The sequence below is a fragment of the Malaclemys terrapin genome, chromosome 11, assembly GCF_027887155.1.
Source record: "Malaclemys terrapin pileata isolate rMalTer1 chromosome 11, rMalTer1.hap1, whole genome shotgun sequence".
Taxonomy (NCBI): domain Eukaryota; kingdom Metazoa; phylum Chordata; order Testudines; family Emydidae; genus Malaclemys; species Malaclemys terrapin.
Window position 1 is genome coordinate 44,189,188 of NC_071515.1, and position 17,694 is coordinate 44,206,881.

Here is a 17,694-nt window from a genome sequence, read left to right on the forward strand (position 1 = left end):
GGTTCAGAAGGCATAAAGTTGAATATCTCTCGATCAAGCTCCACAAGGTGAATACCTCAGGCTTTCCTTCATATGTATTAAAGCCTTTTAATGAAATTGCAAGAATCAGATGAACCAGTCATATATGTAGGACAAGACTTTTCTCGTTGAATTTGTGTGCAAATAAAAACACAGGCCCAAAGGTGTCTACTGAGGGAGAGAGTCTGAGACGAACATCTTTTCAATTAGGTAGAGCAGAGCAGGAACAATCCAAGGTTTCATGGGAGAGGTAGAATAAGCATTGTGCAGATGGTGGGTGGCCTGCCTCATCTGTGTGATGGACTGTCATGAGCACATCACACTTATTCAATCCCTCTGCCATCTCTCAGTTTTATTTCCATTGTCATTTCAGTTCAAGGCCCAGATCAAAGCCATCAGCAGGGTAGAATTTAAGTACAATAGTGACCCTGATTCTATTAGTGACCTGCCAAGACAGCTGTACTTCTGGTGGACAATGTATTTTATAAATCCCAGGATGAAGCACGTGGGAGCCAGAGATGAAGCCCCTTCAGCAAGAATGGTTTAACAGTGGAACTGTCAGAGAACTTTGCACTAATCCAATCTTACTACCCTCAGAGCATGCTGCAGCACCTCCCTCTTTGAAGTATTTTCATCAGACCTGGCATGATGATGGTGGGTGGGGAATATTTCCCAAGCAAAGCCTTTAGTGAGTTGAGCACATGCAGGTGGAATTTACCTGGGAAGCAATTAGATACTGTGGTGATTGGTGCAGTAGAAAACTATAAGATAGTACAGGAGCAAGGGGGTATAGACCTGGTGGTATCTGGGGTGATCCTGGGATGCAAATCCACTAGGAGACATTGAGGGAGCTATCATGCACCCTTGCAGAGGTGCTCCAGGAAATAATCCATGCATTTAGTGTATGTGTTTGGGGCCAGGGTGGGGGTTGACCAAAGTTCCCTTTTCCTATGTACAGAGGCTATGTCAGACTGATTAAGCATGAGTTTAATACTTTTATCTATTCTTTCTATCTGTTTCTTTCCTTATTTGTTCTTATTCTCTCTCACACACCTAAATTCAATCTATCTCATCCTAATTCACATACTCTCTTCTCCCAGTCTCTCATTCACTCCAACTTGACCTCTCCTCATTCATTCCCTCCCACTCATTCACTTAGGCTTGGTCTACACTACCCCCCCCCCCATTCGAACTAAGGTACGCAACTTCAGCTATGTGAATAACGTAGCTGAAGTCGAAGTACCTTAGTTCGAACTTACCTTGGTCCACACGCGGCAGGCAGGCTCCCCCGTCGACTCCGCGGTACTCCTCTCGCCGAGCTGGAGTACCGCAGTCGACGGCGAGCACTTCCGGGTTCGACTTATCGCGTCCAGACTAGATGCGATAAGTCGAACCCAGAACTTCGATTTCCAGCCGTCGAACTACCTGGTAAGTGTAGCCAAGGCCTTAGATTCCCCTCACTCTCTCACTCCAATTCCTCTCCCCATTCTCCCTCTCTCTTCTTCCTCCCATTGACATTCTTTTTCACTTCATCCCATCTCATTCTACACACCCTTCCTTCCTGGCCTGAGGATAGAAGAGCATTCTGGGATCTTCACTTCCTTCTTGAAGGCCTTATGGGGAGCAGTATGTATCAGGATCTTTTGTTGTCCTGTAGTTGTGGTAGGGAAAACCTCTGATATCTTCACGCTTCCCTTACAAGGCAGAGGAGTCTACCAGATTCTTTGTTTCTTCACTCCCTTCCCCCCAGGAGGCATCATTGGCAGCCATAAGAGGATGGACAGTAGCAGTATAGCCAATGGGGATCCTTGATGCTTTACCTAAGAAGCCAGCAGCTCAACAAATTTTGAAATGGTATTGAAAGAAAAACATTTAATTTTTTTCATTCCCATGAGTCCAATTTTTTCCTTTGCTCTTGCCAACTTTTCTACTCAACACTTTAGCAGCAGTGGTTTATAGGGCTCTACTGCCCTCCAAAGGTGTTTACAGCATATATCTGAAGGTTTAATCCTTAGTACATATGCATATATTAAGCTTTCAGCAGTATTAGAGTAGAAACAGTGAAAGAAGAAGCCCTGTTGATCCACTTCTAGATTCCCTTTGCTTGATCATATTATAATGTGGATGCAAAAAAAAAATCACTTGGCCTTTTTCACCTTCACTTTGGCAGTACAGGTACAGGCGGGATGGGAAATCTTATCCCTTTTGGCATCACTCCAACTCAGATTGATTGTATGCTTTTTCTTATGGATATGTGCCAAACAGCTTTTCTTGTTGTGAAGTTTATGTTCTTAAGAACCCAAGTGATTTGTCATAAAATTGAGATCTGTCTGAAAGCTAGCAGGTTTCAAGGCTAGTTGTTGAAGCCAGTGTTGTTTGAAGACATTTTAGTATATGTGGTTCAGATTAGATTAAACTAACTTTGAAAGAGACATTATTTTTAATGTATATATTTTCTCCTTCTCTATTCCCCACTCCCCATGGTGCCGAAAACATTTTGAATTTTAATTCCATTTTAACATAGTGGTTTGTTCTTGGGCTTTCTTTGATCTTTGTAAAAAAAAACAAACAACCAAAACCATACCTACCTTAGGTCCTACTCCCTTCGGACTTGACAATTTATAAGTACAGGATATCCAGGACCAGTGGATAAGGACAACAAAGTTTTATTCCCAGAAAGAATAAGGGTAAATTAAGAGAAGGAATGGTACAGAAATCAGGGATATACAAATAAACAAGTAACCAATCAACACTAAATGCCCTCAGACTAAGTAAAAATAACAAAAATGCCCACAGTCTCCCCACAGGCCTTAGCTGGTTAATGTAATTGACACTTGATGAGCAAGGGTGGCATCCCTCTCTGAGAAGCTGAGAGCTCTCCCTTTGGGCTGGAGTAGGTCTTAGGTTGTTTCAAGCCCTCACTCCCAATGCAGGGACATGGTACTGTGTACAGCTTGCAGTCAGTCTTCACAACACGAAGCAGTCTCTCTATCTCCTGTGTGGAGCTGAGGGCTTTAGGTCAGTCACCAGCCCTCTGACCAAGAGAGACAAAATGTCACCTTCCCTTCTGTTGCAGGGAGCAATTCCTTGGCTGTTGCCTCTCTGGCTGCAGTAACCTTGTGACTCCCTGTAAGCAGCTGTCTCTCAAAACACTGTCCCTGACTGGGGTCAGCACACACACACACACACACACACACACACACACAAGCTTTTTAGTGCCTGCAGTTGGTTGCCCAGGCATATTAATCTGCTCTTTAACTCTTTCTCCTCTCAAACATGGTGCCTGTCCAGGCTCAGTTCGTGTGTCTGAGCAATCTCAACCCTGGGCAGGCTCTTTGGAGTGTGCAGTTGGTTGTCCAGCTTGTCAATCAGCCTCCTGGTCAATGCTGCACAAGTTGTTTGTGTGTCTCAAGCACAGACAAGGCAGAGAGCCTCCGTTTCAATTCCAGACTCTCCCTCTATATTGCTATCTATGGGAATTTCTGGGAGCTCTTCTTGCAAGACCCCAAAGTGGCATGGGTTTTTTCTTTTTCTGTGTTTTTACTTCATCTAGCACCATGATCCATGACTAGGGCTCTTAGGTGTACATAGTAGAAATATATAATAAAGTTGTAGAGACTTGTAGCAATAGCTTTAGTCAAGTTCCATAGGGAAAAGTATGTGATGTATTTAATAATTGTCTCTTGCTTGCAGCACGTAGGCTTTTTAGAGACTGGCATTCATTTGTTGAATTTGAACTTCTGTACAAGTTAGATGCTCAAGATCAGCTTTGTCTACAGACAAGGGCGCATGCACTAGATTTGCGTATGTGATGATCGCTGTATAGTGGCTGACTCACAAAGAGGATATGGGACTTAATACTACACACCTTTATAGAATCATAGAAATGTAGGGCTGGAAGGGGCCTCGAGAGGTCATGAAGTCTAGATGCCTGTGCAGGATCAAATAAATTTAGATCATCTCTGACAGGTGTTTGGCTAACACACTCTTAAAAACCTCCAATGATGGGGATTCCACAACTTCCCTTGGTAATCTCTTCTAGGACTTAATTGTCCTTTATAGTTGGAAAGCCCTGATATTTCCTAATATCTAACCTAAATCTCTCTTGTTGCAGATTAAGCCCATTACTTCTTGTCCTATCTTCAGTGGACATAGAGAACAATTGATCACCATCCTCTGAATGACAGCCTTTAACATATTTGAAGACAGTTATCAGGTCCCCCCTTAGACTTCTTTTATCAAGACTAAACATGACAAGGTTTTTTTTAATCTTCCTCATAAGTCAGGTTTTCTAACCCTTTTATTGTTTTTGTTGTTCTCCTCAGGTCTCTCTCCAGTTAGTCCACATCTTTTCTAAAGTGTGGCACTCAGTTGTCCCACGTTACTTGGCCCTATCTCCCATGTCTTAGGGTACGTCTTCATTACCCGCCGTATCGGCGGGTAGCAATCGATTTATCCGGGATCGATATATCGCGTCTCGTTAAGACGCGATATATCGATCCCCGAACGCGCTCACTGTCGACTCTGGAACTCCACCAGAGCAAGCGGCGGTAGCGCAGTCGACGGGGGAGCCGTGGCCATCAATCCCGCGCCGTGTGGACCCCAGATAATTCGATCCAAGATACTTCAATCTTGGATCGATCCCCTCCTCCCCCAGTGTAGACCAGCCCTTACATTCAAGACTCCTGTAATACACCCCGGAATATTAGCCTTTTTTGCAACTGCATTATGTTGTTGACTCACATTCAATTTGTGATCCATTATAACCCCTAGATACCTTTGGAGGGCTTTACTTTTAGTTCAAGTGGTAGAGGCCTTTATAAAACTGAAGGATCTAGGTTCTAATCACTATGTATTATCTCGAAACTGTGTCTGTAGCACAAGGGTTTGTTACATCTGTCCTTTTCGCTTCACTGCAACTGAGCTTTTCACTTGTAATTCTCTTGCTCGCATGCTGCGATACCAAACTTTGCCTTGACACCACAGATGCTTCAACTACTAGGGCTCTAACACCCAATACTATTTCCCAACTACCTTTAAATGCTGTACTCCACCCAGGGTTCCAAACATCCCATCTCTTTAATGCACTCCCCCTAAGTGCTGTGCAGTCTGACCCTGCCAAAGGAAAACAGCAGCAGCAGAATGACCATAAGCAGATGGATCACACTGCCCTCTGTTGATCCATCATAGTTCAGCTGATTCATCACATTGTTAATACCTCCCCAAAAGAGAGAACATGCTGTAGTTTCCTCACAGTAAATGACATTAAGATTTGGAGTAACTATTGTCTATATATGGGATTTTTTTACAGAAGGAACTCCCTGGCCCCTATATGAATTATAAAGCATTTCTAATCATAGGTAGTTGGTCTCCGAGGATACTGTGTTGATGCCTCAGTCAGATGGGAAAATGTAAAATTCTCATCTTTAAAAGGGTTGTTGCACCTTTAAGAAATGATAGCTGCATCCTAGTTCTGCTTGCTTGTTGCTCAGTGACAGATTTTCAGAGGCTTGAACAGAGCTTGTGGTGTTTGGGAGAAAAGATTACAAGAGAAAGCAGAGAGAGTGAAGAGAAGATGCTCAGAGGGAGACGTGAGCCAGAGTTAAAATGATTAGAACATTACCACTGGGAACTGAAGTAAAATTCAGGGTGCATCTTGATGAAAAAGAGTTTTGAGTGGAATTCTGGCAAATAAGAAGTCTAAAATAACAGGCAAACAGTGAGTAGGAGAATACATTTTATTGTATAGACTTGTAATTGGGAACAGGAATGAGGGAGGAAAATAATTTATAAAATTGGAATATTTGTAAAATTATTTTTAGAAAAGTAGAATAAGACTTTAGGCTCAGATTCAGGCTTGATGTAAGCAGGTGTAAATCCACTTCGCACCACTTTTTGCATCTATTTCACACCAACTCTGAATTTGGTACACTGACTTTTAAATAATTATGCTATAGGGAACTTGTTTTTAATTCCACAAGTATTACAGATGGAAGCCCTGAGCTGCAATTGTCCTGGAGCTGTGGTTTGTTTGTTCAAATATATAAAAGCAGACATATTGCACTGCCTCTGATCAGTGCCCACCAATTGTAGCTCTTATTTTGCCCTTAAGTTTTGATTCAAAATAATTCTTTAGCTCACCTGGTCTTTTTTCTTGCACCTATCCTTTATGATTTGTAGCAAGGGGAACAAATCACTTCCTCTTGTTGTGTAAATATAATGATTGCCACATGTTATTATTTCTACTGCATTGGATCCATGTTGAGTACAGGAAAGCCAAGAAAAATATGCAAAGAGCAACTGGTAGTTGAGACAGCTTTAGTGCAGCTCCTACTAGATTTGCTAGTGGAATGTCCCTTTAGGATTATCTAGAAGAGCTGTGCCTTTCTGCCGCGGTAATGTGCAGGGCACACCCACAATCGATTCAGACACTGGAGGGAGTATCCCATTATTTGAGTCTGCTCTAATGTTTACCACCAGTTGGCAGACATGACATAAGCTGCATTTGCAGACTTGCCGCACTTTTTCCTCTCATTAAAGGACTGATTCTGTAAGGTACTGAACACTTTCAACTCCCATTGAAGTGACCGTGAGAGCTTTCAGCATGCATTCAGCTCCTGACAGTGTTGGACCATATGAGCATTAGAGAACTGCATGTGGCTCGGTGCTACGTTTTTTGTCACTGAAACAGAAAAGAATCAGATTTCTTCATGTTGGTTTGTAGGGTCTGTTTAGAGAAAAAAAAAGTGAAAAGTTTGAATGTAATAGTGTTTACTGTGTACTTACTGAAGTTAAATGGAGTGGTGATTCTTCTGTGCATATTATACGAATGTGAGGTTACTTGGTTCAGTCCTAGGTTTTAACATAAGAAACTCAAAGATAAAGTGGTCCTGTCTTTAAAAAGGTCTGGATTAGAAATACTATGGCATTATGTATTAGATCTAGGACTTTAAAAAACGAGATACGTTACATTCAGTTTTGATGTTGCACTACTGTGGCATGCTTGGTATGGGGCAACACCTTAAGACAGTGTTTCCCAAACTTGGGATGCCGCTTGTGTAGGGAAAGCCCCTGGTGGGCCGGGCTGGTTTGTTTACCTGCCCTGTTCGCAGGTCCGGCTGATCGCGGCTACCACTGGCCGCGGTTCACCACTTCGGGCGAATGGGGGCTGCTGGAAGTGGTGGCCAGTACGTCCCTCGGCCCGCGCCACTTCCAGCAGCAATCATTGGTCTGGAGCAGCGAACTGCGGCCAGTGGGAGCCGCAATCGGCCGGACCTGCGGACAGGGCAGGTAAACAAATCGGCCCGGCCTGCCAAGGGCTTTCCCTACACAAGCGGCGTCCCAAGTTTGGGAAACACTGCTTTAAGACAACTCAGAAATGTAAGGCAGTGCAGAATGAGGCTTCTGGTTGGCAGGGCCGGCTCCAGGCACCAGTGAAGGAAGCAGGTGCTTGGGGCGGCCAATGGAAAGGGACGGCACGTCCGGGTCTTCGGCAGCAATTCAGCGGCGGGTCCCTCTCCATCTTTGAGCTGCCGCCGAAGTGCTGCCAAAGAGGAAGAGAGAGAGCGAAGGACCCGCCGCCCAAGTGCCGCTGATCTCCACCCCCCCTCCCCCCCCGCTGGAGCCGGCCCTGCCGATTGGGTAAGCAATGTTTTGCACTTGAAGGTACATGCTATTCTATAATTTTGCATTGCCTGCCTGTCAGTTTTAAGCTGTAGTTTTTCACATATAGAGCCCTGTAATACTGCTACACCTGTGATCAGCAGAGGCACTTGGAGTATCATTCCCCTGAGTTAAAAAGGGATGATGGTGGCAGGACCCTTCTTTTGAACAGTTATTGACTTTGGAATTTAGTCATTCCCCCACCCATTAGGTCAGAAATAGCTCAAGTTTCTTCACCTACAAGGACATGCGGCAAGATCCTTTTTTTTTTATTGGATTATAGTGAGAGTTGAAAGCAGGAACATTTATGAGAGGGTGAGATGAATATAGGCATAGTTTTTGTCTGGTTGATTTGTTAATGTGGATGGGGTTCAATCTAGTTCAGCCTACCATAGAGAGTTTTATTTTTTAATTTTTAATATTTTTGTATCCTTTTAAATTATGTAAAACTACCCAGGATTGGGGTGTTTTCTGCTATAAATTAAAATCAGTAATAATACTGATGTCACTTATAAAAATTCATGACTATAGTGAAATCATGCAGTTAGCAGATAAGTGAGCTAACCACTAATTTAATCAGTACAGATGATTACAGTGATATTTTGGCACTTACATACATTGCCTAAATGTTGCTTAATAAATCCAGTTCAGATGGATGAATCTGCAGTACTTAAGAGTAATATTTATTCACTGCCAAAGGGAAAATGTTACTTCACTCACCAATGTAAATAATAGCCGTTTAAGTGAGATTTATTAAATGTAATACTTAGATTTTGAAATATATGAATGTATATTATGTAATTGTAAAATTATTTTGAGAATTAGCTCTGTTTTGTGATTTAAGGGGCAATTTTGGGGCAGGGGCTAGATTGTGGGAGGGGGTGAGGGCTCCAGCTGGGGGCATGGGGCTAGGGATGAAGGGTTTTGGGGTACAGGAGGGGGCTCCGGTCAGAGGCTGAGGGTTTTGGAATCTAGGAGGGGGCTCTGGGCTGGAGTGGGGGTTGAAGAGGGGAATGGGGTGAGGGCTCTGGCTAGGCATACCGGCTCCGGGGTGAGGCCAGAAATGAGGGGATCAGGATGCAGATAAGTGAGCTAACCACTAATTTAATCAATACAGATGATTACAGTGATATTTTGGCACTTACATACATTGCCTAAATGTTGCTTAATAAATCCAGTTCAGATGGATGAATCTGCAGTACTTAAGAGTAATATTTATTCACTGCCAAAGGGAAAATGTTACTTCACTCACCAATGTAAATAATAGCCGTTTAAGTGAGATTTATTAAATGTAATACTCAAATTTTGAAATATATGAATGTATATTATGTAATTGTAAAATTATTTTGAGAATTAGCTCTGTTTTGTGATTTAAGGGGCAATTTTGGGGCAGGGGCTAGATTGTGGGAGGGGGTGAGGGCTCCAGCTGGGGGTATGGGGCCAGGGATTAAGGGTTTGGGGTGCTGGAGGGGGCTCAGGGCTGGGGCAGGGGAGTGGGATGTGGGGAGCAAGCTCTGGGAGGTAACTTGGGTGCAGGAGGGGATTCGGGGTGTGGGCTCTGGGCGTTGCTTACCTCAGGCAGCTCCCGGGATGTGGCGACATGTCCCTCTGGCTACTAGGCGGAGGTGTTGGCCAGGTGACTCCGCACCCTGCTCTTGCCCGCAGGTGCACTGCCCCCATAGCTCTCATTGGTTGCAGTTCCTGGTCAATGGGAGCTGCAGAGCCGGCGCTTGGGGCGGGGGCAGTGCGCGGAGCCTCCCTGGCCACCCCTGCATCTAGGGACTGAAGGGACATGCTGGCAGCTTCTGGGAGCTGCGTGGAGCCAGGTAGGGAGCCTGCTTTAACCCCGCTATGCCGCCAACCAGACTTTTAATGGCTTGGTCAGCTTTAGAGGTTTATATTGAATAATGTTGTATTTTGGAGATCTGGAGATTAACAGCTATTATCATCACACCTGGACAACCTCAACATTACACATCACTTGGAGGGAGGGTAAGATTGCCACCCGGGAGGTGAAAGTGTTGCCATGGCAAACCAAGTCAAATCCAAACTCTGCCCTAGGCTCCTCTCTTTAAACTCCTTTGTTTGTCAAACAATTACATAAAATTGAAAAGAATGAAAATTTAATAATTATGTAACAATCATTCAGTGTAACAAGACCATAGGGAATTATGAGAGTCCAAAAAGGTGTTAGATTTATTGTTACTACACAAATTACTCTTAAAAACAAAGCAAATTATTAGGCTATTAGTATAATACATGACATATGAAGTATAAATACTGCAGATTAATACCATATTATGAAAATCTGCATATTGGTAGGTTTTTTGAGACTGTTTAATATTACACATTGTATAGAACAGTGTGGAAATACAATACCTCTATTATAGTGGAATACTTTTAATTTGTACACCCTGCTGGAGTTAGAAAACATGCTTATTAAACTATTGCCTTGATTAGCAGAGACTCAAAGAAATACATTGTACTGGGAGAGAATCACATTCATTTATTTAATTCTTTATGATATGATTATTTTAAAAACAATCCAAGTATTTAAAATACTATAATAATGTCAAACTGACTTCCTGGGCAAAGAAGCAGAGAAGTAGTGTCCAGTGAACAGGGGTTTACACCATACCTTCCATCCTTTTTCTAGCCTCAGAGATGAGGAAGCTTTGGCCCCTTTAAGATTTGCACAACCCCCTCCCACAATGGGCTTGAGGGTGGGAGCTTTGTGACTGATTGATTGGGTGTACAGGAGGGTGTACATAAGTTTGTTAGTTCCTATGCATCCAAGGGGAAGGCTTTTTTTGCTAGGAAGAAAAGCCTCCTCCTCCTTATGACATTAGGGTAGGACTGGTTTGGCGGGCCTTGCAGTGGGCTTCTGCTAGCCATTTGTTTGGGGCTGGGAAGGAAATGTTCCCTCACAGGGTGGGGTTATTTCACTTCCCCGCAGCAGCCCAAGAACTCAGTGCATAGGGTAGGTTGTTAAATTCATTTTGTTGAAATTTGCCAAGTGCCCAGTGCAGTTGCTCATTCCATAGTGGGCCGATTTCCCCAATGAAGTAGATTAGGAGAAAGCATCTCTGAAAGAACTTGGGGAATGGGGACGGGGCTCCTATGTCTGCCTTAGTGAGGAGAAAACTCTCTCTTCCCCATGGCCTTAACGCTGGTAAAAGAGGAGAGCAATGGGGTCCCAGCAACAGTGCTGGAACAGGTTGACCAGGTGGGTGGGTGGCTGGCTGGCAGTGGCCCTCCACCAGGTGGAACAGATTTCAAAGGCAGGATGAATTATTGCTGGATAGTTGCAAGGTGTGTTAAACCAACCACATTCCTGGTGTCTTGTATTTCTTTCTGTGGTGTCTGAGACAATAGGAAATTTACATTAGCAAGCACAGTCCACATCTGCGTATTACTGTTAATAGGCTTGCAGAAGACATCAAGTGTGCCACTTGAGTGGACTAGGGCCATGTCTACATTTACCGGGGATCGACGCTGCTATGATCAATGCAGCAGGGGTTGTTTTAGCGGGTCTAGTGAAGACCCTCTAAATCGACTGCAGAGCACTCTCTGGTCGACTCCGGTACTCCACCAGAACAAGAGGAGTAAGATAAGTCGATGGGAGAACATCACCTGTCAATGCAGCGCAGTGTAGACACCGCAGTAAGTCAACCTAATCTACCTCAACTCCAGCTACATTATTCATGTAACTGGAGTAGTGTAACTTAGGTCGACTTACCCCAGTAGTGTAGATAACGTGCACATTTTATCTGTTCTTAGTTACTGAAATATATGACACTGTTCCTGTTTTCTGACATTTGTGCTGTTGCATTTGAGGTTTGCAGCATTCATCATGGTGATGATTAACAAAAAAGAGTATTGGTTCAACATATATTTGATATTTTTAAAGCAGAGTGGAAAGTAATCTGCTATCAGTTATAGTGGATGTCCAGTGTCTCAAATAAAATAACTTTACAGAAACACAATTTGGGCACTACAGGTAGGCTCAGATATACCAGTGATAATGATCAAATTAATTTGCAGTTATATTTTGCCTTTATTTCTAGTAATATAATTTTATCTATCATACTTTCAGGTTCAGGGAAATGGGGACCTTTTTCCTTTAATTTGATTCTACTATATTGTTACTGAACTATGTGAAGATATAATCTCATCCATATTGTGCTCATTGGTTTATCTGGATTTTGCATTAAATCAGTGTTCCCGTTGTTTAGAGGTCAGATTGTGTTGTGACTTTCTGCTTTAGACAAACATCAGCTAGGACTGCAGTTGAAACCAGGGAATTTAGTAAGCCCCTGTTTCCTGACTATTGATGAATTACAAGGCTGAATAGTTCTTGCTTATTTTGGCTATGGTATTTGAAATTAGTTCAGTCCAAACTCTTATTCTTATAAATGGTGTAGCTTTGAATACATTTATTATATGGTGCACTGAATAATGTTACACTAGAAAATGAGATCCCTTCTAAACCCCCTGTTTTTTCATATGCTCACAACTTTTCAAAATATTCATCTTTGGGGCTGAAATGTTCAGTGTTTAGTTCATCTTGGAAAAAACAAATGCCTATTGCTGAACCTGCTCAGGAGCATGTTTTTTTTTAGTGAATTATAACTTTCGTTTTTAATTCTCTCTGCCTTTCTATGTAAACAAAGGCATGAGTCCTCATTGAAAATTCTATTCATGACCAGTTACAGATTTGCGCCATTTTTGCTGTAACCCTGTTTATAAAAGGTGTGGTTAGAATTTCATGGGGAAAGTGAGTTTTGGTTGTTTTTTTTTTTAATTTGTTTGTTTTTCTGAGAGTTCTGCTCAAAAATGGCTGACGGAAATTTGGTCAAGCTTTCAGAATTTTTTTTTTTTGATTGAGATTAAAGCATGGAAAAGTTCAGCCCTAATGGTGAATATTCTGGAAAGTTCCCAGGGCATAAAAACTGGGCTCTATTGGAAACTGTTTTCCAACCATTGGACCTAATATCACAAGGACTTAACTATGTGTTTAGCTTTATGCACTGTGAGTAATACTATTGATGTCAATGGAACAACTCGGAGTGTACAGTTAAATACAGACACAAGTCTTTGTGGGATTGGGGTCTCCCGAATGGCAATTGTAATAAATTATTTTTTCTTAACAGGGCTGCTGGAATTATTGGGTCACTTCAGGAAACAAATGGTATTAGCTTTTATTACTTGCAACATTCAGAACTACAAGAAGTAAAGCTGATTGTCAAGTTATGAACTTTTCTCATTATCTCAATGTACCTTTGGTTATGAAGTTGGCTTGATCATCAGAAGAATTCAGTACCCAGGGGTTCTGGGGAAGCCAGTGAGAACTGCAGGTAGTTAATACCTGTGAAAATCAGGCCAAGTATATGCAGAGGATACGGCACAGTTTACTGTGACCTATAAGGCTGTCTGTCTGTACAGACAGATCAAGGGGTTGTGACACTAGCAATGGAGATTGTATGTATAGTCTGATTGAGTTTTCCAGACTTTTTTAAAAATTGTGTTTGTATTGTCTTGGGTTTTCCTCAGGCAAGAGAAGTGATACATTTCATGCAAATTTGGCCACAGTCTCTTGTTAATTTCAGTGGCTTCAGCTGTGAAATCCCTAATGCTTCCCCTCCTGTTTTACCAAAAAGAATCAGTGTCACTATGCCAAAGATATAATTTGAATGGAATGGAAAAGCTTAAGTGGTTAGCTTTTTATTAGGTAGCTGTGAAATAATGCAAGTCCCTTACTGTACAATGCTTTAGGAGAGGAGGAGGCAGATAACAGTAAAGATTTTAGTCATTATTTGTAGCTGTCCATTCATATTTTAAGTAGGTAACTTAAATACATACCAGAAACTAATAGTATGTATTGATGACATAAACTTTATTATTTTCAAGAGTTTGATTTCTGCTATAGATCTGATCCTGCAGCCCCTGCTTCTCAGGCGATAAATCCCATTGATATTGTGGCAGAAGTGGATCCTTATGCAGTGATCTTCAAAGGAGCCAATGGGAGTTAGGCACCCAGTTTCCTCAGGTGTCTTTGAAAAATCTCAACCTTAATGTTTTAGATAGTTTGCATTTTCAGTTGTTGGTAGGTAAAACCAGATAAGTCATTAAATAAACCCCAGGGAGTGTTTTGATTTTTGTTCCTGTTGAATTCTTGTTTTCCTAACTTTTTTTTTCTTCTGTTTCTCTAGAACTTTCTGATACAAGAGGCTAAACGTTAATTAAAATTTGCAGAATGAAAAGATGGCGCAGGCACTGCTGGTACCACCGGGACCTGACAGCTTCTTCTACTTCACTAGAGAGTCTCTTGCAGCTATTGAACAACGTATCGCTGAAGAAAAGGCTAATCGTCTCAAAGAAGACCATAAAGATGATGATGTCAATGAAGAAAATGGCCCAAAGCCAAATAGTGACTTGGAAGCAGGAAAGACACTCCCATTTATTTATAGCGACATACCTCCGGGAATGGTGTCCGAACCCTTGGAGGACCTGGACCCATATTACATCAATAAAAAGGTAGCTATTTACTAAGCCTATTTTTATGCTGTACCTGTTGAATTTAATGCACTGTTAGACTTTAAAACCTGTAGCATGGGAGTGGCCAGCTTGGCAGCCTCAATGAAAATTATGTACGTCCTGTGATGTCACAGACACAAATTGATTTTTGTGGCCACAGTATGAATTTATTTGTAAATGTTCCGTTTTTGGTAGGATACACTGCTTTTCGGTGATGGCCGATATTCCTCAGAGTTCTTGCCGTCTGAGTTGGGGCGGGGGAGTGGTTTGCCTTCCAGCTTATTGCTTCCTGCTCCCTGTTCCTGTTTGTTTCCTGGCTCCTGATCCCTGGACTCAGTGTTCCAGTTCGTGTGTGTACACATAGTGTTGGATATATGCAGTTACTCAGGGCCTGCTGCTACATACCTGGCATTTGGACAGTTATACTGTTTGTTGTTCAGGCTGTTGCTGACTTATCTGGTTCATGGTAATTACCATAGGCGCTGACTCCGTGGATGCTCCGGGGCTGGAGCACCCATGGGGAAAAATTGGTGGGTGCATCCACCGGCAGTCAAGCTCCCTGCCTCGCCCCAGCTCACCTCTGCCTCCACCTCCTACCCTGAGCGCACTGCATCCCCGCTTCTCCTCCCAGCACTTGCCACCGCGAAATAGCTGTTACGTGGCATAACAAGCTGTGGGAGGGAGGGGGGAGAAGCGGGAACGTGGCATGCTCAGGGGAGAAGGCAGGCTGTGCAGAATGTCAACAAGTATTTTGGGACTGGAGATTCTGTTCTGCTAAAGAGGAAAATGTTTTTTGATGGTCGACAGCAGCCCAACAAAACTGTATATGAGTTTGCATGTTTGCAGTGGTTGGCTTAGGTCTGTGAATTTGCGGATTGTATGATGATCATGTTCAGAGATATTTTTGTGATTGATGTAGCAAATGACCAGTTGGGCAAATGGTTACTGGCTGAAGATGCTAGAATTCTAACTTTTGATCCCCCGGTTGTTAAGAGTGAGGCATTTGAGAGGGCTCAAGGTGAAAGGGGTTCTGTGTCTCAGACTGCTGCTACCTTTTTGTCTACGCTTAAACCATCAGCCACTCCTCCTACTTCCATCTTCCAGAATCACATGACACACGTACTTCTGCCCTACAGCTTCGGCAACGAAAGTTGACAGCTCCTCAGTGTTTCCACTATAGTAGTATGGATCACTTGGCCAATTTCCTTGCCTGTCTAGGTAGAACTGCTATGTGCTGGTCTTGTGGGAAGGAAGGACACTTGACATTAGTGTGCTGTTGTACACTGTTTCACAATGTTCTGAGACCTCAAGTGCATACCGTGAATGTGAAGTTGCATTAGATCACCTTTACCCAGGACTCTGATATTTTCTTTATGACCTTCTCATATGGCAAGGTGCTAGAGCTGGTATCCTGTATTGTAGAAATTAATGGTACACTGCTGAAGTTCATGGTGGACAAAGGTGTTGAGATTAGGAACTAACCCAGAGGGGAGAACACTAATCTGGACACTAGCCTCACTACAATTATTCTAAAAGCTTGGAAATTTGTATGTTTTACAGACAGTGGGTGAAGCTGTAAGCTCTGGGTTCTACAAAGGCATAGCCTTGACTTCAAAGTTTACATTGTTAAAGGGGGGGGCTACAGATGCTGTTCCATTACTGTCCTATGATCTCTGCTTGCAGCTTGATGTTATGCATAAATAACCACAGGTTAGGTGTCCTGTGTTAATGTCAGCCAGAATAGAAAGGGATACCCAGTGTATTGTTCAGAGACCCAATGATTTATTTAATGGTAATAGTGTTTTGTCCATGGGATATATGTATTCTCTGCAGTTGGATTCAAACACCAAGCCATCTGCACTGCCTGCATGTTGTGTATCTCCTGCACTTGTAGACGAGATCTGAGCAGAATTGCAGCTCATGAAAGATAATGGTATCATTTGGGAGATGGAAGGGCTCACAGACTGTAGTTTACCCATGTGATTGTATACAAGGAAAATGGTGACACTTGAAGTGTGCAGATTTTAGGTACTTAATAAGTATGTGAAATGTGAATGGTTTCAATTGCTAACCTTCAAAGAGATGACATGCTGGGTTTTTGTTGTGCTGGATTACCAATCCGATTATTGGCAGATACCTGTGGCTGAAAGTTCGCAGTGGTTATTGACTTTCAGCATGCTATTTGGGAGGTACTGGTATCAACGACTCCTTTTTGGCTTAGTCTCTGCTCCTAAGGTATTTCAGAGAGTGGTCTCTCAGCTCCTTGATAATATCCAGGGTGCATATTGATATTTGGATGACACTGTCGTCTTTCCAAAGACCCTTCCTGAGCATAACGCTATTCTGGATCAGGTGCTAACTTGACTCCAGGAAGCTGGCAAAAAGCTGAATGTGGTTTAGTGTAGTTTTGCAAAAGATCCTGTAGCGTTTCTAAGCATTCTCTGTCAGCCAATGGTATGAAACTGACACCTGAAAGGCTACAAGTTGTTGTTTTGCTACCATTACCCACTGATCATAGCTGTTTATGTTCATTCCTTGCCCTGGCTTAATACATAGGAGACCATCCTCTCCTCCATTTTAGTGTTTTTGCCAAGCTGCTGTGGAATTTAACAGGGCCGGGGACAATTCTTTTGGACTAAAGAAGCAAAGCAATGTTTTGAAACCCTGCATCAAGCCTTCTGTGGGATCCAATCCCATGCTTATTTTGATCCATGGAAACCCATAATGATTCAGACTGATGCATGTAATTCGTGACTGGTACAGTTATGCTCTAGGAGGCATGGCTGGTTATATTTGCATCCTATACTCTTATCTCGATGGAAGCAAAGTATTCCCAGATTGATCTAAAATTCTTTTGCTATTATATGCTTCAAAGTCAACTTAGTGGAAAGACATTTCACCTTAGAAACTGATCATGTGCCTATTTTGGGCCTCTGGCATGAAGCCATTGACCTGCTGAGTGTAAGACTGCTGCCGTGGTTTATTCAGTTGCAGCAGTACGACTTTGATTTGGTACACATCAAATAAAAGGTGTAACTTACATGCCTACACTCTTGGAAGAAACTCTGCTGGTTTGGCACCCTCATATGCAGAAACAGCAGAGTACACTATATGCTTTTTACTGAAAGATAGGCCAATTGACTTAAGGCAGACTGCTTGACCCCACTCTTCAAGATGGTGAACTGTGCAAGGTATAAGTGGACTGGATGGATCCAGTCCTTAAGAAAATTTTGGCTATATTCTATAAAACTTGTTTTGAGCCCATGTTAAAGACGTGCTACTTGACATGCAGAGGAGCCTGGGAGATCATCCCAGCAGCGTTGCAACAAACAGGCCTGGATGTGGCTCGTGAAAGACACTTGGGAGTTACAAAGATGAAGGAACTTCTGCATAGTTATGCTTGGTGGGCAAAGCTGCATTCAGATATAGATTGTTGTGTGAAGGCGTGCTTAGCTTGCACAATGCATAGAACTACTG

The 17,694-nt window shown here is 42.7% G+C and overlaps 1 protein-coding gene across 4 annotated transcripts in view; it reads left to right on the forward strand.

The window, feature by feature from the left end:
• The window catches only part of LOC128845464 (sodium channel protein type 2 subunit alpha-like), a 190,422-nt gene that overhangs the window by 52,839 nt on the left and 119,889 nt on the right, over window positions 1–17,694 (forward strand). For 3 of the 4 annotated variants that reach the window (XM_054044205.1, XM_054044208.1, XM_054044207.1), the window contains exon 2: window positions 13,893–14,217. In XM_054044205.1, the coding sequence (XP_053900180.1) occupies window positions 13,945–14,217 (273 nt within the window). In that variant the 5' untranslated portion in view covers window positions 13,893–13,944. The remainder of the gene's footprint in view (window positions 1–13,892; window positions 14,218–17,694) is intronic. The other variant, XM_054044206.1, reaches the window with a different exon arrangement.